This window comes from Pristiophorus japonicus, chromosome 6, assembly GCF_044704955.1.
Source record: "Pristiophorus japonicus isolate sPriJap1 chromosome 6, sPriJap1.hap1, whole genome shotgun sequence".
Lineage (NCBI taxonomy): Eukaryota > Metazoa > Chordata > Chondrichthyes > Pristiophoridae > Pristiophorus > Pristiophorus japonicus.
In genome coordinates this window covers 165183892-165208671 of record NC_091982.1, presented here as the reverse complement: position 1 = coordinate 165208671, position 24780 = coordinate 165183892, and the positions used below count along the sequence as shown (strand labels likewise).

At 44.9% G+C, this 24780-nt stretch overlaps 1 protein-coding gene and 1 pseudogene across 2 annotated transcripts in view; one reads left to right on the top strand and one right to left on the bottom strand.

Moving 5' to 3' along the window:
- The window catches only part of uggt1 (UDP-glucose glycoprotein glucosyltransferase 1), a 188177-nt gene that overhangs the window by 88535 nt on the left and 74862 nt on the right, over positions 1–24780 (bottom strand). For both annotated transcript variants that reach the window (XM_070883358.1, XM_070883359.1), the window contains exons 18-20: positions 19251–19415; positions 14106–14226; positions 12922–13020 (exon numbers count right to left, since the gene is read on the bottom strand). In XM_070883358.1, the coding sequence (XP_070739459.1) occupies positions 12922–13020; positions 14106–14226; positions 19251–19415 (385 nt within the window). The remainder of the gene's footprint in view (positions 1–12921; positions 13021–14105; positions 14227–19250; positions 19416–24780) is intronic.
- Positions 8034–8595, top strand: LOC139265851 (transcription factor BTF3 homolog 4 pseudogene; annotated as a pseudogene).

The following is a 24780-nucleotide window of genomic DNA, read 5'->3' as shown; positions in this document are numbered from 1 at the left end:
TCTTCTGCAGTAATTATGCTGTTAATTTCCCCATTAAAAGTTACACCTAAAGGGATTAGGTGTAACTGGGGCTTTAAAAGCATATTGATTACTAATCAAAGGTTGTGGACCTGAAAAACTAATTTTAATTTTGTACAGTGACAAATTTATCCATTTCAATACAATTTAAAATTAAGAAACTTTATCATCAATTTTTTTTTAAGTTTGTTCAACTTTATTTCAGGTTTTCCCATTCCCCATGTGAGAGCCCTAATTTTTGTTTTGCTCACCCAACATTTTTTAAATGTTCGAATTTTAAGACATTGCTGTCTGTGACAATTCTGTGTTTTGATTGGCTGCTTAGATAGCCTATGGCCGTCACAGCAGCTCGCGCTCGGGGATTGGCAAGATACTATGTTGATCTGAATTAAAGGTCAGAACGTGAATTTCTCGACACAAAGATCGTGAGATCTTTGCGCCAAGCTCAATTCGGGGCCAGCAGCGAATGCCTTTGCTTCGCTGCTGACTGCAACTTCCAGGCCAACATTAAGCAAGATCATTTCATAAAAGTAGAAATACACAGTAAGCTACTGATGGTACAAATACTAACAGCACAATGATAGAATCAGACTACAAGAGGTTAACATATGGAAGTAGAGTTTCTGCTTTATGCGCAATCAGCGATCTTGGTGTAAACTGCGCTAGTTTTGAAAAGTGTTTTTTCCCCCCGCAAGTTTCCGCTTAAACATAATTTGCATATCGCCAAACGCAAGATTTGCCATGAACCAGCATGACCGGGTGACGTTTGAGTATTTTTTTAAAAAATGTTTGTTTTAAAAATATATTCCTCGATATACTTAAGTGGTAACTAGGTGCAGTTTGAATAATACAGCTGAAAATGGGTTTATCACAAAAATAAGCATTTTAATCAGTGTCTAAGTCCTAAAACTAAATCGAGTAACCCGATTTTAAGTAACTGAAAATTACTTTAAAAAACTATACAGAATCATTTACTCATTACAATAGTCAGTTTCTTAGTGGCTGATCTGCGATATGTGTGCGCACTAGGTCCGTGCAGCAGAGCAGGTCTCCAGTCGTCCTGGTTCAACCCTTGCCACTGGATAAAGGCCTAGCTCTGTCGAGCCCGTGTGGTGGCTGATGTGCAACGGTCACAAGTTAAAAAAAATCCACGCACAAGCATCTTCTAGAGTCCTTCATTGAAACATCTGTGAACTCTTGTGGAAGCAAGTCATCCTCGTTTGAGGGACTGCCTATGAGTATGAATGAATTCTTAGTGAATTTTAAAAAATTATATTCAGAACCAATTGTCCCGTTAATTTATTTTGGGTGCACGGCTCCTTTAAGGGGCTGCGTGGCCCATTCAAAATACCATGTAGTGCGTTTTATTCCAATTGGCAAGCCAGCAGCACGGGAGGTTCAGAGGGCTGCGCAATCATGCAGCTTAAAGGGAACATTGTTCAGAAGCACTTAAAACTTGTCTATTAGTGTCCTTGCACCCAGAAGAACTAGCTTAATTTTAAGAGCCTGCTGGAATGTTCGCAAATGAGTGCATTAGCAGAAACTTGCCAGTGATTAATTCAATCTGGGGGCAGGGCCAGTTTTGTGGGCGAGGTCGGCTTTGAACACGATGTTCTTGAAACTAGCGCAAAAGATCGCAGAAACTATTTGCGCTGAGCTTAATTTGTGCTTAAAATTCCCTGATCTTTTCTGCTAGTTTGGCCGATTTGGGGCAAATTACAGCGATAAAACCAGCACAATCAAGTGGAAACACCAGGCCATGTTTAGTACATACTGCTTACACCAGCCCATTTATCTGCAAGGCTTCTGGATGAAACAGACTTCCACAGACTTCCCAATGAGATTGTTGTACTCAGCAGGTGTAAATTCTCTGCCCAATCCAGATGTTAATTAGACTGAGCTCAAACTGAACTAAAGTTGGGCAGAATTCTTTATGCTTAAGGAAGTTTTCCCGTCACAGACATTAACTATCTTACTCTCGAGCACGGCTCGATGGTTCAGGCAATTGAGCAGAGGAATCTGCGGGTACAACTACACAACGCTGGTTAATAAGGCCATAAAAAAAGCAAACTAAGCACAAAGGTTTATTTCTAGAGGGATAAAATTGAAAAGTAGTGAAGTTATGCTAAACTTGTATCGAAGCTTGGTTAGACCACACTTGGGAGTACTGTGAACAGTTCTGGTCGCCATATTATAAAAATATAAAGGCACTGGAGATGGTGCAGAAAAGATTTACAAGGATGATACCAGAACTGCAAGGTTCTACCCAACAGGAAAGAAAAGGCTGAGGTATGACCGAATAGAGGTCTTTAAATTATGAAAGGTTTTGATTGGGTCGCGCAGAGAGTGTGTTTCCACTAGGGGGAAGAGCAAAACTAAATATAAGATAGTCTTCAAGAAATCAAATAGGGAATTCAAGAGAAACTTCTTTATCTAGAGAGTGGTGAGAATGTGGAACTCACTACCACAGAGGCGAATAGCATAGATGTATTTAAGGGGAAGCTAGATAAGCATAAGGAGAAGGGAATTGAGGGTTATGCTGAGTTAGATGAGGAAGGATGGGAGGAAGTTCGAGTGGAGCATAAACCCCGGCATGGACTGGTTGGTCCGAATAGCCTGTTTCTGTGCTGTATATTCTATGTGATAATTAAAATATTAAACTCCAGCCTAGTTGGACGGTTATTATCAGCAGAAAGAATCACCAACTAATAGAATGAACACAGTTCAGTAGGATGGGAATAACAGCAGCAATAACAGCTGAATCCAAACCTGCAATCACTTGTGAACTCGCCATGTCAGCAGGTCGGATGACTGAGTGAATCCCTTCCCACACTCCGAGCAGGTGAACGGTCTCTCCCCAGTGTGAACTCGCTGGTGTGTCAGCAGGTTGAATGAGGTAATAAATCCCTTCCCACACTCAAATAACAGTGTTGATATTTGATGTCTCCAAGATAAGAGGAGCCTAATTGATGTCCTGTTTCTGACTGCTCCATTTTTGATCAGGACGGAAGAGCAGTGAGAAATTGGGGCCCAGGAGTGTCGTGATTGGGGCCCAAGAGAGGTGAGGTTTCGGGGCCCAAGAGAGGCGAGGGCCCAGAGGCAGCATGGGCCAGCCCACACTGCGATCTATGGATAGTAGGAGCATGTGTGCGCACTGGGTCCGTGCAGCAGAGCTTGGTCTCCAGTGCCACTGGATCAAAACCTAGCTCTGTCAAGCCCGTGTGGTGGCTGGTGTGCAACGGCCACCCCACGTTAAAAGAATCCATGTACAGGCATCTTCCACCCTTCAGTATGTAGTTCGGGACCTAGAATATCAGCTCCCTCATTGGAACACCTGTGAACTCATCCCTTTTTGGTGTGGAAGCGGGTCATCCTCAATAGAAGGGACTGCCTAATACGATACGATGTAATGATGAATTTCAACCTTGGTGTCATATTTGACACTGAAATGAGCTTCTGACCACATATCCACAGCATAACTAAGACCGCCTATTTTCACCTCCGTAACATCGCCCGTCTCCGGCCTTGCCTCAGCTTATCCGCTGCTGAAACGCTCATCCATGTTCTTGTTATCTCTCGACTTGACTATTCCAATGCACTCCTGGCCGGCCTCCTACATTCTAACCTCCGTAAATTTGAGGTGATCCAAAACTTGGTTGTCCTAACTTGTACCAAGTCCCATTCACCCATCACCCCTGTGCTCGCTGACCTACATTGGCTCCCGGTTAAACACCACCTTGATTTCAAAATTCTCATCCTTGTTTTCAAAGCTCCCTCCCCCTCCCCCCACCTCATTTCCGCCCCCCTCCCCCCCGCCTCTCCCCCCCACCGCCTCATTCCCACCTCCCTCTCTTCCCCCCCACCCCACTTCTCTCCTCCGCACCCCCCCCCCACCCCCCTCCGAGATATCTGCACTCCTCTAATTCTGCCCTCTTGAGCATCCCTGATTATAATCACTCAACCATTGGCCTTCTGCCTCCTTGGCCACACACCTCTCTACCTCTCTTTACTCCTTTAAAATGCTCCTTAAAACCAACCTCTTTGACCAAACTTTTGGTCACCTGCTCTAATTTCTTCTTATGTGGCTCAGTGTCAAATTTTATAACGTTAAAGGCATTGGGGTCAAGTTTCGGCCGCCCGCTAGAACGGCGCACATCGGAGAGGCCCGCCTAATTTATAGAAGAAAAATTGCGCCGAATACTTACCTCGCGATTCTCCGACAGCTTTGTGGCCCATTTCAACCGTGGCGCTGCGCAGCAAGAGCTGCTGGGGGCGAGCTACAGCCCTGCGCCAAAAACAGTGCCGGTAGCTGCGCGCTTGCGCAGTGGAGACTGCGCGCGTGTGCAGTAGCTCCCGGCATCCTGTCTCCGGGGCGACGGCCCTATCTCAAGCCACAGGGACGTCGCCCTTATCCCCGGCCGAGTGGCCTGCACATCTTACCTCGGCGGCGGGGTCCGTCCGCCTGGCCTCTCGCTGGGAGCCGGCGTCGTCATTGTCGTCAGCGGGGCCTGCCCGTCCACTCTCTTGCTGGGGACGGGCCCTGCCCGAAGAACTCCTGGCAGCCGGCGTCATCGTTATTGGGGCCTGCCCGGCCTCTCGCTGGGGGCGGGCCCCACCCGAAGAGTCGGCTGCGTGCGGATCCCGCCCGAAGTCCTCGACGGGGCCCGGCTTCTTCATCGGTGTCGGGCCTGCCCGCCTCGCATCTCGCTGGGGCGGGCCCTGCCCGAAGAGACATCGGCAGCCCGGCATCGGCTGCTTGCGGGCTCCGGCATCGTCGTCGTCTTCTCGTTCCCCCCCATCTTCCCCCCCCCCCAATCTTATTCTTTCCCCCCCCTCCATTTTCTTCTCTTTCCTCCTTCTGAGCGTACAAAAATCTACACTTACTCCATTCTAAGTTAGTTTGGAGTAAGTTTTCGCTGCCTAAACTTGCAAAACAGGCGTAAGTGGCCGGACACGCCCCCTTTTGAAAAAAAATCTGTTCTAAAATGAAACTGTTCTAACCGAGTAGAACTGGAGCAAACTAAATGCCGAGAATTGCAATTTCTAAGATACTCCATTCTAAACTAGTTGCTCCAAAAAAAAGGGAGCAACTCAGGCCGAAACTTGAGCACATTATATATAAATACAAGTTGTTGTTGTTGATTTACTTTCCGATCAACAGACTTGAATACATCGGCATTTAAAAAAAAACTTTGACTTCACCAGTTACTGAATAGAAACATTAACCAACAAAGGCTAGCTACCTCCCATTGATGCATGCAAAAATCTGGAGATCTCTTATAGGCTGCTTCTCCAAAAGACAAAAAGAACACTTTCCAGCTACAGCTAGCTGAAACCAAGTTTTTACACTCCGTTACTGTCATATGAAAAATAGATAAAATTATAAGTTTTCTTTATTTGACACAAGACAAAAACCTCGTCGATCATCACCAAGTGTCTAGAACGCAGTGTATTAGGAGGTTGTTGGAAAGTGCAGAACTTGTGTTATGATATAATTCAAATAGTTTATTAGTATGGTTTAGACAACTGTCCATAAGTCGCGATTGCGTTCATGAACATAATAGAACGGGTGATGAATAAAAAAGAAAGGACTTTCATTTATATAGCACCTTATCACGTCCTCAGGATATCCCAAAGCACTTTATAATACAGGGATAACTTCTGCAGAACAGTCAAAAGTTATTATCTAAGCAAACACTGCAGCCAATTTGTACACAGAAACATCTCACCGACAATGAAAGAATGACCAGATAATCTGTTTTGGTGGTGGTTTAGGGAGGGATCTTGACCAGGAAACCAGAACTCCAAATAGTACCATAGGCTCTTTTACATCCACCTGAACATCTCATCCAAAACATAACAACACTCCTCAAGTACTGAACTAAAGTGTCAGCTAAGGTTATATGCTTAAGTACATAGTCGGGCTTGAATTCATAACCTTCTAACTCGGAGACACAAGTGTATTTAATTGAGTCCAGCTGACACTTCATAAGCACAGCAGTAAATGTGCTGACTCAGAATATTCTATCTGTTCCTTTCACAAAGCAAGAACAAAACTCTCAGAATTGGAAGCGGAATAGTCGCCAGAATAAAGTCACTCATAACTTTATTAAGCATCAGCACAAACAAACTTGGTGAAAATGATATAGGACTTTGGTGAGGTCACACCTGGACCACTGTGTGCAGTTTTAGTTTCCTTTCCCAAGGAAGGATATACTTGCCTTAGAGGGGGTGAAACAAAGGTTCACTAGATTTGATTCCAGGGATGAGAGGCTTGCCCTATGAGGAGAGATTGGAGTTTAGAAGAATGAGAGGTGATCTCATTGAAACGTATAAAATTCAAGATGCTGAGAGGCTGTTTCCCCTGGCTGGAAAGTCTTCAACTAGTGGTCATAATTTCAGGATAAGGAGTCAGCCATTTAAGACTGAGATGAGGATAAACTTTGTCACTCAGGGGGTTGTGAAGCTTTGGAATTCTGTAACCCAGAGAGCTGTTGATTCAATATATTCAAAACTGAGATTGATAGATTTTTGGACACTAAGAGAATCGAGGGATATGAGGGGAAAGTGGAGTAGATGTAGCAGTTTAGCCATAACCTTACTGAATGGCGGAGCAGGCTCAAGGGACAGTATAGCCTACTCCAGCTCCTATTTCTTATGTTATGATATTCTTACATAGCTGTGGAAGCACAGGGTGAGTCACAGTACTGGTTGTAAATTTACTGTTGCACAAATTAGTATGTATGGCGAGAAGATGCTATCAGCAGTGTCATGCATGGAGCAGTACAGGAACAATCAATTGTAACATGTCAACAGCACATCACCATCACCCAGGCTTGCTTCAATAAGTGCCTCTGAAAGCCAAGAGTCCATATCAATTCCAAAAATGGGCACACAGCACTGATGTAAGTCTACCAGGGCTCATTGAAGATACAAAGTATCGGTACCCCATATAGCTTGCGAGTTGGCCACGCAGTGAACTAGTCACCGACATCAATTAGCAGCATCACAGGAAGCTTCAATCTTACAAGCCTCACTTTAGGTTTCAAAATTAACATAAGGGCATGACACTGCTCCAAAAAATAGAAGAGTACGTCAAAAAGCATTCCCCCTCGACTTTCCAAAATTAAGCCACGTTTTTGATGGTACGAATTGTGGTGCAGAATGTCAGTCCCTTTCGACTTTTTTGGCTACCGAATACCAGGATTCCATTCATTTAGTTAAGTTTGCAATTTGGTTATTTCTTGTCAGAAAAAAGCTGCATAATATTCTGCAACGGAAGGACCCGTATTACTCATTCAATTCAGTGAACCCTTCAATGGAATAGCTTAAAATAATCCCCAATAATGAATCTCAAATGCCATTTCATATGGATCAGAATATAATTTAACATGCAAAAGGCCTGTTGAGAATGAGGACCATATTTACATTCCTCCTTTCTTGAACTACATCAACTGGCTTGCTTGATGCAGTGCACCCTTGTTCTCCAAGTGGAATATTTGCAAGCAGCATAAAGTAGAACATTTTGAAAAAGGCTTTTCTTGATTTTGCTTACAAGCCCAGCAGTTACATAGAAACATAGAACATAGAAACATAGAAAATAGGTGCAGGAGTAGGCCATTCGGCCCTTCTAGCCTGCACCACCATTCAATGAGTTCATGGCTGAACATGCAACTTCAGTACCCCATTCCTGCTTTCTCACCATACACCTTGATTCCCCTAGTAGTAAGGACTTCATCTAACTCCTTTTTGAATATATTTAGTGAATTGGCCTCAACAACTTTCTGTGGTAGAGAATTCCACAGGTTCACCACTCTCTGGGTGAAGAAATTCCTCCTCATCTCGGTCCTAAATGGCTTCCCCATTATCCTTAGACTGTGTCCCCTGGTTCTGAACTTCCCCAACATTGGGAACATTCTTCCTGCATCTAACCTGTCTAACCCCGTCAGAATTTTAAACGTTTCTATATATTTATAACATATCCCTGCACCTGTTCCCACCATCACTGAAATATTGCTGGAATTGAGGAGGTGAATATGATTAAAGATGATGGTCAGGGCATTCATTTCAATAATCCCAAAGTGCAGGTCTCATTATCTGCCAATACCTTTGCTATTACCGGCCATGCTGAGACAAAACAGATCACAGAAATGCTTCCAGGCATTCTCAGCCAGCTTGGAGCTGACAGTCTAACAAGTCTTAGAAAGTTAGCTGAGCAGTTGCCACAGCAAGTTTTGGATAATAAAATACCCAAAGCTGAAGACATTGATGAAGAAGATGATGATGATGTCCCAGACCTTGTTGAAAATTTTGATGAAGCATCAAAGAATGAAGCCAACTAAAGCTGCTGGCAGACCATAGACTAGGATAAAGACTGTACCAACAAGGAAACTTATTCCAAAGTTTTACTATATTAGAGTGAAAAATCACAAGTTTGCAAATACAGTGAACTAAGGCATTTTGTATTTTAATTATGCTGAATGTTCAGCATCTTTCAATTGGTTGAAATCACTTGTTTGCATTTTGCACTTAAAAATAGAATCCTTTGGTCTGAAGTTTGTAAGATGGTGAGATTTCATTAAAAAGCAACCTGAATAGGTTGCAAATGCAATGGTAAAAAAAAACACAACTACTTTCCTGCTAATGACAGTGAGGGACAAACACAGTTAAAATAAGATGTTGAATTTTCAACATCTGCATGTTACATAACTGAGAGCAAATTAACAGCTTTGCACCACTGACTGCTGCACAAATGGAGCATCTTAGATGGATTACCACAGAGACTGATCCAGAATACAGGAATCAGCAATCGCGTACTGCACACTCCAAACAATTTACAAAGGACAGGTGCACATTTGAAGAGGTGATAAATATTTATATATTAGCGGATCTCTTTGTAGCTCACATTATAGACTGTGGGCCAAGTCTCAAAACAATGCTTTTCCATAGTCCCCTCTGTTGAAGTACTTCATATTCACGCCAATATTAGTTCAAGGACCACTTACCACAAAAATTTTGCATTTTGCAGAAATTTTCATTCGAAAATAGGCAGAAATCTCGTCAATACCTTGAGTGATGACTTAATTGAGAGTTACTTAAATGACCAATCACAACTGCTGTATTTGTTCGTACGGCGAAATCAGCCAATCACGATTTCTGTACTAGATCGATTTAGAGTCAGTGACTGCATGCACCGAAACAATGGCGTGCTGCATGCACATAGTTGCGGGAGTCAAAGGCAACATAATTTCTTTTTTGGACTCTAGCTGGATTACATTTTTCACGAGTGTTCATCAGTGGAAATTTACTGGAAATAGAGAAGCTAGAATTGCAGAGAATGCCATCGAAAGTTTAGATCTGGAGCTGGTTATTGCACTTGAAAGACTCGCAACAATCCCACATTTGATTGGATATCATCGACAATGCTACATGCGTTTCACTGATAAATCCAAGATTGACAGAGCCAAGAAGAAGCAAGAAAGGGAAAATCAGAACCATGAACATGAGCACGTGATTTTACAGTATTTCCTATGAAACTGTTTCAGCCTACAAATGTTTACATCCAATTTTTGTTCCTTAGTTCAATGGTTATGCCGTTTGACTCTGATAACACGCACAAACAGCAAAAAAGTTTTTTTTTTAAACAAGGGTCATTGTCAATGGGGCTGATTAGAATATCAATTTTCTCACTCCTTCACACCATTGCAGAACCAGTATAGAAAGAGGTGAGGAGTGAAGCCGCCAAGGTTCGACTGCTTCGCTCAACGACAATAGACCCCAAAGGTTATACCTGCGAGAGTTTCCCGTCTTCTTCCAGTGCAGTGCCTTCTCTGCAAGATGGATAAGAATATTGTGGAGACACACATCCAAAAGGAGGCTGGTACAATGTGAACTAAAACTGCAGGTAAGTTGCTCCTTGCAACAGAAACCTGCAAAAGGTGAGGCAATCCTGTTGCATATCCATGGACAAGATCTTGTTGCTCTTGAAGCAAGGTATCATCTTAGCTGCTACCAGAGCTACACCAGATTTCTGACCAGAAAGGAGCAGGAAGATCCTCCAGAAGGCAACCTTTACCAGAGAGAACATAGGCACTTCTGTGATACAGTGATTGGGGGGCAGGATTGCAAAGAACCATGAAGTTCTAAGAATGACAAAGCTGAACAGTTTGTTTAAGAAATGTATTTTTGAGAAAGAGGGTATCGATGCTTCTTTGTATAAAACATAGAATCTTAAATGTAGAATGCAGAAATCTTATCCTTTCCTGAAATTTGTCAGGTCATCACACATTAATGAGAGTGATCTTGTTTTTATAGAAGATCTTGCAACAGAAGAAGTTGTTGAGGAGGCAGTCAAAGATTTGCTTTCAGAAACAAGCATATATACAGCGTGCCAATTACCAGTCTGCAATTCACAAACAATGTCTTGAGAACCTGCCGGAAATCCAATCTCCAAAGGACCATGGGTGGAAACTTGAAGATAATGTACTTGTCACACTGGATGACACTTCCTCCAGCACCAGCAAGTGTAATGGAGCTTGCACATTGTTCATGCAAAAAGACCCAGTGTGCACAAGGAAGGTGCTCTTGTCTTCTCAACAAGCTACCTTGCACCGACATCTGCTCGTGTGTAGGTTGTGAGAATGTTGCATCTTTGCCCGAGACTTCTCGGGCTGAGGAAAGATACCTTTGATTCTGATGATGATTCATAGATATGCATTCCTTTTCAGCCTCGAACTTTTTTTCAGATATATTTTGTTTTTTCAGTACTTCTATCCTTTAAAACAAATCAGTATTACTACTTTTATTATTATTACAGGTGTAACATCCCGAGTCCAGAACTCCGAAAACCAGAATTGTCCAAAAACTAGACATTTTGGCGGGTGGCGAGATCCGAAAATCCGGCAAAACCCGAAATCTGGCACGGATTTGGTCCTGAAGATTCCGGATTTCAGACGTTGTACCTGTATAATTATATGTACATGGGTTGGTGCTGTTCCCTGCATTTCTCTTGCAGTTGTCGCACCGTAAAGATCATGTCCATTTGTACCCCATAGTGGACGGAATCTGCACTGTGACTTCGGTAGGAGCTCCTTAGCCACAGGGAGAAGACGGTTGAGGAGGATTCTAGCGATGACTTTCCCAGCAGCCGACAACAGGGAGATTCCTCTGTAGTTGCCGCAGTTGGACTTGTCCCCTTTTTTAAAGATGGTCATGATTACGGCATCTTTGAGATCTCCAGGCATGCACTCCTCCTTCCAGATGAGAGAGATGAGGTCATGCATTTGTGCCAATAGTGCCTCTCCACCATACTTTAGTGCCTCAGTGGGGATTCCATCGGTTCCTGATGCCTTGTTGTTCTTGAGCTGACGGCTAAAGCAAGTGCTCTACTCGGAACTCCTACACGGCAGGTGATCCCTAGGTGCGCAGAGGAAACGTTTCAAGGACACCCTCAAAGCCTCCTTGATAAAGTGCAACATCCCCACCGACACCTGGGAGTCCCTGGCCAAAGACCGCCCTAAGTGGAGGAAGAGCATCCGGGAAGGCGATGAGCACCTCGTGTCTCGTCGTCAAGAGCATGCAGAAAGCAAGCGCAAGCAGCTGCAGGAGCGTGCGGCAAACCAGTCCCATCCACCCTTTCCTTCAACGACTGTCTGTCCCACCTGTGACAGAGACTGTAATTCCCACATTGGACTGCGCATGATGATGATAATTAATATGGTTGACAAATGAGTGTGGGTGTCCGTCTGAAATGTCAATAAGTGTGTATGTAATAAATGGTTGCTATAGTAGATTTCTTTCTTAGCAACGGATATGAAAACAAAACTTAGATTTACGTATAACTGCACCATATGATGCATCCAGACCTCAGATGTCCCAAGTGATACTTCTTTTTACCAATTCTTACACTATCCATGCTTAAAATTCAGTAGCACTAATATGTTACCGTTGCTGTGGAAAAAAAAGTCCATAGCAACTATTTTTATGTTTTTCTTTGTTTTTGGCCATTTCTCGGTAACACTAAATTTTCAGACGTGGGAACATTTCATTTTTGCTTCAGCTACATACGTTTAACATATTTAGTTTGGTTCTAGGTACTTCCCACACGGAGACTATGGAACTAAAAATCTTGGCAAGAAAACAGGCTTCGGCCCACGGTCTATTAAGTTAGGTTCTGAAGGAAGGTCACTGACCTGAAACGTTAACTCTGTTTCGATCTCCACAGATGCTGCCTGACCTGCTGAGTATTTACAGTATTTTCTGTTTATAAGTCAGGTAATATGTGTGTGTTAGAAGGATAGAAGTGTTAATCAATGGAATGCACAATGTAGTACTCAGCTGGTTACAGTGAAGCTGTGTCCTTTTAAGGCCACAAAGTCTAATTACTAAATAAACAGGGACTCAGATCAATGAGGTTACTTGTTGTCTGATTAGGAAACTTTGAAAATTTGAATAGATGTGAGTGTTTCAGGTTCCAGCTCATTTTGTTTTGCATCTCCAATATAGTGTGATATCTGCAAATGCCGACAATTGTTGTCTAGCACACATTTCCGGTCTGTCGCACTGCGCTGCCATATTTTAGGTGTCGCTCTCAAGTGTTGATAAGAAATGTATTAACCAATCAAGGATCTCTCCAAAAAGGCAGGATGTATGCAGCAGCTTCTTAATTGACCATTGTATCAAACGAATGTTTACTTAAAAGCAATTAGACTGTCACCTTAAAGCAAAACTTTCGCAAAAGCAACATTTGCGGTTTACACATTAGAGCTTTTATCCTTTATAAAACATCATGTCCTCTGAGTTAACATGAGCAGCACCATGGGGATTGTATATATAGCAAAATAAATTTCACATCATCTGCACAAGGAAGTACAGCAGACATCACTTCAACGCTAACTACTGTACCTCTTTTAGACAAGTAGGAGATACTGTTGGCGACTGCTGCAGACTTTTCCTCAGATTTCAGGAATGCAAAATGGGAATAGTCATCCACGCCATCATTAGCTGTAACAAAATGTGGATTCATTAAAGATTTAGAAGGGGAATTGTCTAATTCAACCTACAATTACGCACCGTTAAAGGACATTTGATCAATCCTGCAAAAGTCTATTCTGCAGAATACTAAAAAGTTCAATCTGCAAGATAGAGTTAAAGATTTGTATTACACAGTTATCAGTACTGCTATTTTAAAGCAGAAATGTTTATAAAAATTCTTCATGCTTGATGTGAGGGGAGACTAGGACTAGAGAGCATAATCTTAGAATAAGGGGCTGCCCATTTAAAACTGAGACGAGGAGAAATTTCTTCTCTCAGAGGGTTGTGGATCTGTGGAATTCGCTGCCTCAGAGAGCTGTGGAAGTTGGGACATTGAATAAATTTAAGACAGAAATAGACAGTTTCTTAAACGATAAGGGAATAAGGGGTTATGGAGAGTGGGCAGGGAAGTGAACCTGAGTCCATGATCGGATCAGCCATGATCGTATTAAATGGCGGAGCAGGCTCGAGGGGCCGTCTGGCCTTCGCCTGCTCCTATTTCTTACGTTCTTTTGTTATATGTTGTCTGCCTGCATAAGAACATGTGTTCCCCAATCTCTGCCAATGGAAAGTTAAAGATTTCTAACTGGATGCAGTATTGAGTGAATGTTACATGATCAACTCCAGATTACAAAATAATTTACAAACAAGTAAGTTTCCTCTTTTCCTTTCCTCCGGCCCCATCAGGAGTGCAATATTTGCAAGTTAAAGCTGAGCCTCTCCATTATTTCCGATTTTCAGAGCAACACACACGTGGAGTGCATTAGTTTAGTCTCCCTCAAACTCGCTTTAATAATCAGTGCTGTGGATCAGTGACCACTTCAGCAGGGTAACTGGGGCTCACAGAGCTGCCCACCTGCAGTAAGTTGGTACCTTCGTGGGTGGAAGGAAATGAAGCTGCTCTTGGGGTTCATTTGTATTTGTAGATTTCACTTCCTTTTTAAGTGGTGAATTGCTTAAAAGACATGCATTATTCTCAAAGAAAATGAAAAGCAGCAAGCTTCTGCAACTTATCAAAACACTTTGAGCCCAGCCCAAGACACTGATACTCTTACCATCGGCAGACAAATCCAGGTACTCTCTCTCAGAGCTGAGAATCCTGGAATTAATTCTTGGAACAATAGTCGGCAGATTCATTGTGAAATCAACAACATCTTGGTCATTGTTCAATTCACCCTGAAAATGACAACATAGTTTTAAATTACTGGGAGGAAGAATGAAAGAGAGAAAAATAACAAACTTTACATAGAACAACAGCACATACAGGCCTTTTGGCCCAACTGGTCCATGCCGGTGTTTATGCTTCACATGAGCCTCCTCCCACCCTATTTCATCTAACCCCATCAAAGTAGCCTTCTATTCCTTTTTTCCCTCATGTATTTATCCAGTTTCCCCTTAAATGCATCTATTCCATTCTCCTGAACCACTCCTTGTGGTAGCGAGTTCCACATTCTCACCACTCTCTGGATAAAGAAGTTTCTCCTGAATATCTTATTGGATTTATTAGTGACTATCTTATATTCATGGTCCATAGTTTTGGGCTTCCCCCACAAGTGGAAACATTTTCTTCATCTCCACCTTGTCAAATCCCTTCATAATTTTAAAGACCTATATTAGGACATCCCTCAACCTTCTCTTTTCTAGAGAAAAGTGCCCCAGCCTGTTCAGTCTAGCGCGACAGTTATAATCTATGTTCCCTGTAATTTATTTTGGCTCTGTGCAGCCCCTCCAAAATATTGCGCATGCGTGGTTTTTACATTAAGATGCCGGCAAGCCGGCTGCGCAGGATCCCGGGAGCAGTGCGCAGCCGTGCAGCTTACAGTAAATAGTGATTATAAGTTCTCAGTTCTGGTATCATCCTTATAAATCTTTTTTGACCTTCTTGCCTCTTCTATTAACAACTTTTATAACAGCAGGACGACTCAAAGCGCTGCAAAACAAATTAAGTATTTTTGAAGCATTGTCGCTGTTGTATGTAGGGAAATGCGGCAGCCAATTTGCACACATCAAGATCCCACAAACAGCAATGAGATAAATGACCACTTAATCTGTTTTAGTGATGAAAGAAAAAACATTGACTAAGTCATTGAAGCATACTGCTACAAGTAAAAGTTACAAAAATGCATGTGTGCGTAAACATAAGAATTATGAGCAGGAGTATGCCATACGACCCCTCGAGGCTGCTCCACCATTCAATAAGATCATGGCTGATCTTCGACCTCAACTCCACTTTCGCAAACCTCTCCCCTCTGATCCCCATAACCATCGATTTCCCTAGAGTCCAAAAATCTGCAATCTCAACCTTGAATATGCTCAACAACTCAGCATCCACAGCCCTTTGGGGTAGAGAATTCCAAAGATTCACAACCCTCAGTGAAGAAATTCCTCCTCATCTCAGTCTTAAATGGCTGACCCCTTATCCTGAGACTGTGCCCCCTATTTCCAGACTCTCCAGCGATAGGAAACAACCTCTCAGCATCAACCCTGTCAATCCCCCTCAGAATCTTATATGTTTCAATGGGATCACCTCTCATTCTTCTAAACTCCAGAGATTATACGCCCAATCTACTCATAGGACAACTCTCTCATCCCAGGAATCAATCTAGTAAATCTTTGTTGCACTGCCTCTAAGGCAAGTATATCCTTCCTCAAATAAGGAGACCAAAACTATGCACAGTACTCCAGGTGTGGTCTCATCAAAGCCCTGTATAATTGTTGTAAGATTTCCTTACTCTTGTTCCCCAACCCCCTTGCAATAAAGGCCAACATGCCATTTATCTTCATAATTGCTTACTGTACCTGCATACTAACTTTCTGTGTTCCCACTCACTTAGCCTGTTTATATCCCTTTGCAAGTTCTTTGTGTCTTCCTCACAGCTTACTTTCCCACCTAGCTTTATATCATTAGCAAACTTGGATACATTGCACTCGGTCCCTGTATCCAAGTCATTAATGTATATTGTAAATAGCTGAGGCCCAAGTACTGATTCTTGCAGCACCCCACTAGTTACAGCCTACCAACTGGAAAATGACATGTTTATCCTTACTCTCTGTTTTTGGTCAGTTAACCAATCCTCTATCCATGCTAACACATTACCCCCCAATCCCATGAGCCCTTATCATGCGTCGCAACCTTTTATATGGCACCTTATCGAATGTATTTTGGAAATCTAAATATACTACATCTGGTTCCCCTTTATCTACTATGCTAGTTTAAATTCTCAAAAAACTCTCCTAAATTTGTTAAACACAATTTCCCTTTCATAAATCCGTGTTAACTCTGCCTGATCATATGATTTTGTAAGTGCTCTGTTACTACTTCCTTAATAATTGATTCCAGCATTTTCCCGACGACTAATGTCAGGCTAACTGGCTTGTAGTTCCCCGTTTTCTCTCTCCCTCCTTTCTTGAATAGCTGGGTTACATTTGTTACCTTCCAATCCTTGTGGCATGGGGGATGGGAAGCAAAATTCAGCAATTACAACAGTGTTATCACTGTTCATCTAATTCTTTATTAATATAATTAATAATCCAAAGACTTTCTACTTTCAAGTATTTTCCACTGACACCCAAATTTTCATTTTCAAATTGTACGTTCTTGACCAGGGAGCTAACAATACCACTTAATGCTTTTCACAATTATTTCAATGTTTTACAGGGAAAAATTATGAAGTTTAAAATGTTTTTGCAACGTAATTATTTGGTTCTTCGGAGTTAATTTTTAAAAAATGCATCTTTTTTCTAATTCTTCACGAATTCAACTTCAATCAAACTCGAAACAAAACTATAAAAGCAAAAAATCAACATCGATATAACATCTTATCTCATGGAAATGCAACATAAGGAAACACAACATACAGCTTATCTCAATTATGAAAATAGGAAAAGGGCCCTCCATCAAGTGTTAGCTCCAATTAGATGAGATCTGACATTACCCCTGAAAATATAGGGTTGAGAGACAGTTATTGGGCGAGACTAGAGAAGTTTGGATTGTTCTCCTAAACACAAAGAGCTGGATTTTCGGCTTTGCCATCTTCGGGGCGAAAACGGAGACGGGGCGAGAAAGATACCGCCCGATTAATGTTTGCACTGTGTGGAGTAATTTTTGTCATCTGGACCCTGGGATGCAGCACAACTTTCGCAGCGCAAAAACGGGAACCTCGCCAACCAAAGTGCGGGGCCAAGAGAGGCATTGGGAGGGGAACCCCTGCCACCCCCGCCAAAAGAATTCACAAAAACATTTTTAAAAACATTACCCACACCCTAACAACACAAATCGCTACAAAAAAATAACACTGGAACTTACCTTTTTTGCAGTTTATCCACCTCACCGGCAGGGCTGGACCGTTGTGTTTTCCCTGGCGGTCATCGCGGGGCGCGTTTCGGGGCGGACGGGTCGGGTGCGAGTCGAAACTACTGCCGGTGTCGCAATGAGAGCGATTGCACACCCGGCGCAGCTCTTCCCGGCGGTGCTTCTAAACACCACCGCAAAACCCGACCGGAGATCACGCCCGGATGTAAAAGACCTCACCGCCCCATTTTTTGCCGCGGAGGGTCAAAACCCGGCGAAACTCAAAGCGCAAACGACCCGAAAATCCAGCCCAAAGAAGGTTAAGAGGAGATTTGATAGAGGTGTACGAAATTATGAATGGCTTTCATGGAGTAAGGAGAAACTATGTCCATTGGCAGAAGGGTCAATAACCAGAGGACACAGGTTTAAGATAATTAGCAAAAAACCAGAGGGGAAATGACAAGATTTTTTTCCCCCACACGTGTTGTTTTGATCTGGAATGCACTGCCTGAAAGGGTGGTGGAAGCAGATTCAATAGTAACTTTGAAAAGGGAATTGAATAAATACTTGATGTGGAAAAAAATATAAATATAACCCTGCATAGCAAGTCAGACAGAAGTGTATTTTAGAAACTTATGCTAGATCTTTCAACTTCGCTGGGACAATGGAAATGGAAAAGAAAATCATGCAGTGTGTATAACGGGCTGCAGGTCCAATATTTCCCATTTTACTCCCTGTCAAAGATTAAAGATCCGCCCCTACTCACTGCAGACTTTTATGCAATTCTTGTTGAAATCGAGTTGCTAAATAAATATAACTGATAAATGATATACAAGATACGATGGCACCAAGAATCACATAGAGGAATATCAATATGGTGGTACTGTTATCTTTCAGAGTTTTTGGGAGTGACATACCAACTGAAGCCCCAAGCCCCAATAGGAGACATTTCAAGTGTTACAATTATATGCTAGATTCATCACTGTAGAATCTTGGATTACAATCAGTTCTATTCACATGTCAGCTTTCATGAAGATTCAAGTGAAGCAACTACTCTTTCATGGTGTTCGTATTTGTACAGTCTGTTGCAGCGCAAATCAATCAGTGACTGCTTTGCACCCAAGTCTAATTCAGGCAGGACAACACAATAGCCCAGAAATCGCGGCTTCCCCGGGTCTGTATGGAGTTTCTACTCATCCAGGAAGGCATTGGAAAAAACTATTTTCGGCGCGCAATGCGCATGCGCTGAAAAAAAGGCTTTTCCGGTCAAGTTTCTGGCTTGACAGATCGCACGCATCTCAGGAGCGAGGACATTCCCACAGGATTGCCCATCTCTTGCCCTGCGAAGGTCCTTAAAACTCTTGCGCCTGGTAAAAGCAGGCGCATAGCTTACTTTTACCAGCATAAGAGTTTAAAAACATTGCAAAAATATTTTAAAATAAAATTTAAAAATACATATTTATGTTAAAAATCCTGCCCACTCAGGTAATTTTATTTTAAACCATAATTGAAACTTTTTTTAAAAATCAAATATTTTTTTTCAAAAATATTTCTATCAACTTTAATTTCTATAGTGTATTTATGTGAGGTGTTTTTTTAAAAATGTTTTATGTAGTGTTTGGGGGTGTTTCTCATTCATATTAATAGGAGTTTCGGACTTATGAAACTCCTATTACAATGAATGAGAATATACTATATCTGACTGGCTGCCCAGAGCCATGTGACTCCAGCTCCAGGCCTGCGCACGTCCCAACGTGCACGCGCTACAACGTGCAGTCAGGAGAGGCCTCCGGGATCTCGCGTGGACGCAGTAGCTTCAGGTAGGTGCGCTTCTTTTTTCTAGAATCCAATCGAACGCCCGTGGGAAGGAGAAACCGTGATTTCTGGGCCATTGTATAATATTACTTACTAAGTAAACAACTTTCTGGAAGTAGGCTGTATTGTCCAAGATCTTGTGCATAGTCACAGTTTCTAGCTCATCAGGATCCAGCTGTTCCCTCTGGTAAGGCATGCCATTGTAGAGGGCAATAGGCAGAGAGCCCAAGCCTGCCTGCTTATAGTAATCTGTACATTCCTAACAAAGAAAAACAGAAAGGTAACAGAAACACAATTTACTACAGACAGTAATCCCTGTTGTAAAAGCACTTACATTAAACAATTACCCATTAATTATCTTTGACGTAATTGCAACTTTTCGTTATGTTACCCAGTTTGGGTTCATAGGAACAGCAGCAGATTTGATTAGTGTAGAAGCAATTTGTAAGGGAGCTTTAGAAATTCTTCATCTTAAGAACTCATCTATCTTGGTTTGCATTTTTATAAAATGCCTATTAAATTTTAATTTTTGTTGATATAAAGTACCTATTAATTTTTTACGAATGAATTGATAAACACTGATGACCATACTTTAGGATATGCCAAACTGCACCTAAAACCGAACAGAATATTTAACAGGAATATATTAATCTGAATTTAAGTCATAAATCACTCATTTGATATGACAAAGCCTAGATCCAATATGCAGCTTTCATTATATTCAATCTTTATTACGCTGCTTGAATATGCATTTTCCAAAAAAATGTATCACTTCAATTAGTGAACAGTTAAATAATTACATGCATTAGTAATGCATTCGTATTAATAACTTCTCGAGCATGATGATGAAGATTAAGAATTTTAAAACCAGCTAATAATGGTCATTTATTCTGCTTCATTCACTTTAGAATACTAAAACACCACACACAAAATCCTGGCATTAACATTTTTGATTGTTCCCACATCGAGGTGAAACAAAAATGCAGAACATAGCTACATAGTAGGCCATTCAGCTCCTCAAGCCTGTTCAGTTGTTCTGTTAGATCATGGCTGATTTATCTGCTTTTGCTACCTATCCCTTATACTTTTACCTAATAAAAGTCTACTGTCTCAATCTTAAAACTTTCAACTGACCCAGCATCCTTTTGGGAGAAAAGATTTTCAGATTTACGATGGTGTGTGTGGAAAAAGTGCTTCCTGATTTCACTCTTGAACGCCCGGCACTAATTTTAAAATTGTGCCCCCTTGTTCTGGATTCCCCACCAGAGGAAAGAGTTTCTCTGCATCTACCCTATCAAATCACTTTATTATTTTAAAGACCCCGATTAAATCAGTCTTCACCCTTCTAAACTTAAGCAAATACACACCAAAGTTATCCTGAGAATTAAAAAAATTCTGCAGATTATTTTCATGAACAATCACTTTCAAAGTGGCTATTGGTAAACATTATGTTAAAAGAATCCCACAGAATGTGACAGAGTTCTTGGCTTTATTTTGTCATTGCTTATTTTTGTCACTTGGTGCTTTTGCAAAAATAAACTAATTTTCTGGGGTAAGGTGGATGTGTAGCAAGATTTTAGTCAAGTTGTACCTTTTACATTAATGTAGAAATGTAGGGTCCAAATTTGCCCATGGGTTGCTCCGTTTTTTTTGGAGCAACTTGATTTTTCTGGAGTATCTTAAAAGTCCCCATTCTGCACATTTAATTTGCGCCAGTGTGAGTGAGTTAGTTAGTTTTTTTTTAAGTTTAGTTTTTCTTTTCCAAAAGGGGGCGTTACCAGCCATTTTGGCCATTTAAGCCAGTTTGGACAGCTAATAGTTGCTCCAAACAAACTTAGGCCAGCGTATGTGGCCACTTGTGGCCGCACAGAAAACCCTTGCGGAGAGTTAAGAAATCAGTGCAGGTAGGTACATTCTAAACCACCAAGACTTACAAAGCACTAAACAAAGAATAAAAAGCATTCAATAATAAAAAATAGAAGGAAGCGGAGAAGACCTGCATCTAAAGCACCAAGACTTATAAAGTTTTAAGGAAAGATTAAAAGAAAATAAAGGAACTCTGCAAACACAACAAAAACAACACAAGCAGCTACTTACATGTACAGGGCTTTTTTCATGTCACTCATTACTTTGCACATTTTTACAGGTCTCCTACACAATCATTTTTTTATCTGTACAGGGATCTCCCTAAAACAAATTAAGTCGAGTGATGTTTCCATTCTGTCAGTAATTGGCTCCAAAGGCTTTATGCCAAGATACTCCCAAAAGATGTGTAAAATAGAAACAACTTCCCTGTATTTTTGCTAGAAACAAGTTAGCACAGCAGGTTTCCATCTGTTCAATAGCTCACGGGCTGGTGCAGGAGACCATTCGGCCAGGGATAGGGTGCGGCGAACATCGGGACATCCCTTCGGCCAGGGATAGGGGCAGCGAACATCGGGTCATCCCTTCGGCCAGGGATAGGGTGCGGTGAGTATCGGGTCGTCCCTTCGGCCACGGATAGGGTGCGGTGAGTATCGGGACGTCCCTTCGGCCAGGGATAGGGGCAGCGAACATCGGGACGTCCCTTCGGCTAGGGATAGGGGCAGCGAACATCGGGACGTCCCTTCGGCCAGGGATAGGGGCAGCGAACATCGGGACGTCCCTTCGGCCAGGGATAGGGGCAGCGAACATCGGGACGTCCCTTCGGCCAGGGATAGGGGCGGCGAACATTGGGTCGTCCCTTCGGCCAGGGATAGGGGCAGCGAACATCGGGTCGTCCCTTCGGCCACGGATAGGGGCGGCGAGTATCGGGTCGTTCCTTCGGCCAGGGATAGGGGCGGCGAGTATTGGGTCGTCCCTTCGGCCAGGGATAGGGGCAGCGAGTATCGGGTCGTCCCTACGGCCAGGGATAGGGGCGGCGAGTATTGGGTCGTCCCTTCGGCCACGGATAGGGTGCGGTGAGTATCGGGACGTCCCTTCGGCCAGGGATAGGGACAGCGAGTATCGGGTCGTCCCTTCGGCCAGGGATAGGGGCAGCGAACATCGGGACGTCCCTTCGGCCAGGGATAGGGGCAGCGAACATCGGGACGTCCCTTCGGCCAGGGATAGGGGCGGCGAGTATTGGGTCGTCCCTTCGGCCAGGGATAGGGGCAGCGAGTATCGGGTCGTCCCTTCGGCCAGGGATAGGGGCGGCGAACATCGGGTCGTCCCTTCGGCCAGGGATAGGGGCGGCGAACATTGGGTCGTCCCTTCGGCCAGGGATAGGGACAGCGAGTATCGGGTCGTCCCTTCGGCCACGGATAGGGGCGGCGAACATTGGGTCGTCCCTTCGGCCAGGGATAGGGGCGGCGAACATTGGGTCGTCCCTTCGGCCAGGGATAGGGGCGGCGAGTATCAGGTCGTCCCTTCGGCCAGGGATAGGGGCAGCGAACATCGGGTCGTCCCTTCGGCCACGGATAGGGTGCGGTGAGTATCGGGTCGTCCCTTTGGCCAGGGATAGGGGCAGCGAGTATCGGGTCGTCCCTTCGGCCAGGGATAGGGGCGGCGAGTATCGGGTCGTCCCTTCGGCCAGGGATAGGGGCAGCGGGTATCGGGTCGTCCCTTCGGCCAGGGATAGGGGCGGCGAGTATTGGGTCGTCCCTACGGCCAGGGATAGGGGCAGCGAGTATCGGGTCGTCCCTTCGGCCAGGGATAGGGGCAGCGAACATCGGGTCGTCCCTTCGGCCAGGGATAGGGGCAGCGAACATCGGGTCGTCCCTTCGGCCAGGGATAGGGGCAGCGAACATCGGGTCGTCCCTTCGGCCACGGATAGGGGCAGCGAACATCGGGTCGTCCCTTCGGCCAGGGATAGGGGCGGCGAGTATCGGGTCGTCCCTTCGACCAGGGATAGGGGCAGCGAGTATTGGGTCGTCCCTTCGGCCAGGGATAGGGTGCGGTGAGTATCGGGTCGTCCCTTCGGCCAGGGATAGGGGCGGCGAGTATCGGGTCGTCCCTTCGGCCAGGGATAGGGTGCGGTGAGTATCGGGTCGTCCCTTCGGCCACGGATAGGGGCGGCGAACATCGGGTCGTCCCTTCGGCCAGGGATAGGGGCAGCGGGTATCGGGTCGTCCCTTCGGCCACGGATAGGGTGCGGTGAGTATCGGGTCGTCCCTTCTGCCAGGGATAGGGGCGGCGAGTATCGGGTCGTCCCTTCGGCCAGGGATAGGGGCAGCGAGTATCAGGTCGTCCCTTCGGCCAGGGATAGGGGCGGCGAGTATCGGGTCGTCCCTTCGGCCAGGGATAGGGGCAGCGAGTATCGGGTCGTCCCTTCGGCCAGGGATAGGGGCAGCGAGTATCAGGTCGTCCCTTCGGCCAGGGATAGGGGCGGCGAGTATCAGGTCGTTCCTTCGGCCAGGGATAGGGGCGGCGAGTATCAGGTCGTCCCTTCGGCCAGGGATAGGGGCAGCGGGTATCAGGTCGTCCCTTCGGCCAGGGATAGGGGCAGCGAGTATCAGGTCGTCCCTTCGGCCAGGGATAGGGGCGGCGAGTATCGGGTCGTCCCTTCGGCCAGGGATAGGGGCAGCGAGTATCGGGTCGTCCCTTCGGCCAGGGATAGGGGCGGCGAGTATCGGGTCGTCCCTTCGGCCAGGGATAGGGGCGGCGAGTATCGGGTCGTCCCTTCGGCCAGGGATAGGGGCAGCGAGTATCGGGTCGTCCCTTCGGCCAGGGATAGGGGCGGCGAGTATTGGGTCGTCCCTACGGCCAGGGATAGGGGCAGCGAGTATCGGGTTGTCCCTTCGGCCACGGATAGGGGCGGCGAACATTGGGTCGTCCCTTCGGCCAGGGATAGGGGCAGCGAACATCGGGTCGTCCCTACGGCCAGGGATAGGGGCGGCGAACATTGGGTCGTCCCTTCGGTCAGGGATAGGGGCAGCGAGTATCGGGTCGTCCCTTCGGCCACGGATAGGGGCAGCGAGTATCGTGTCGTCCCTTCGGCCAGGGATAGGGGCAGCGAGTATTGGGTCGTCCCTTCGGCCAGGGATAGGGGCAGCGAGTATCGTGTCGTCCCTTCGGCCAGGGATAGGGGCAGCGAGTATTGGGTCGTCCCTTCGGCCAGGGATAGGGGCGGCGAGTATCGTGTCGTCCCTTCGGCCAGGGATAGGGGCAGCGAACATCGGGACGTCCCTTCGGCCAGGGATAGGGGCAGCGAGTATCGGGTCGTCCCTTCGGCCAGGGATAGGGGCAGCGAATATCGGGTCGTCCCTTCGGCCAGGGATAGGGGCGGCGAGTATCGGGTCGTCCCTTCGGCCAGGGATAGGGTGCGGTGAGTATCGGGTCGTCCCTTCTGCCAGGGATAGGGGCAGCGAACATCGGGTCGTCCCTTCGGCCAGGGATAGGGGCGGCAAACATTAGGTCCCGCTCACAGCCTGCAGGACGCGCTGGGAGGGTGAGGAGCTACTGCGCACGCGCGCAGACTCCACTGCGCATGTGGACAGCTGCCGGCACTGTTTCCGGCGCAGGGCTGTAGCTCCAGCCCTCACTCCATTATATACGCCGCGCCAGGACCCGGGACACACAGCAGAGTGGCCAGAATCATGAGTAAGTTTGTTGGCGCCGTTTTGAGCACGGGTGAGTGCGCTGGAAAAAGGGGTTGGGGAAATTTG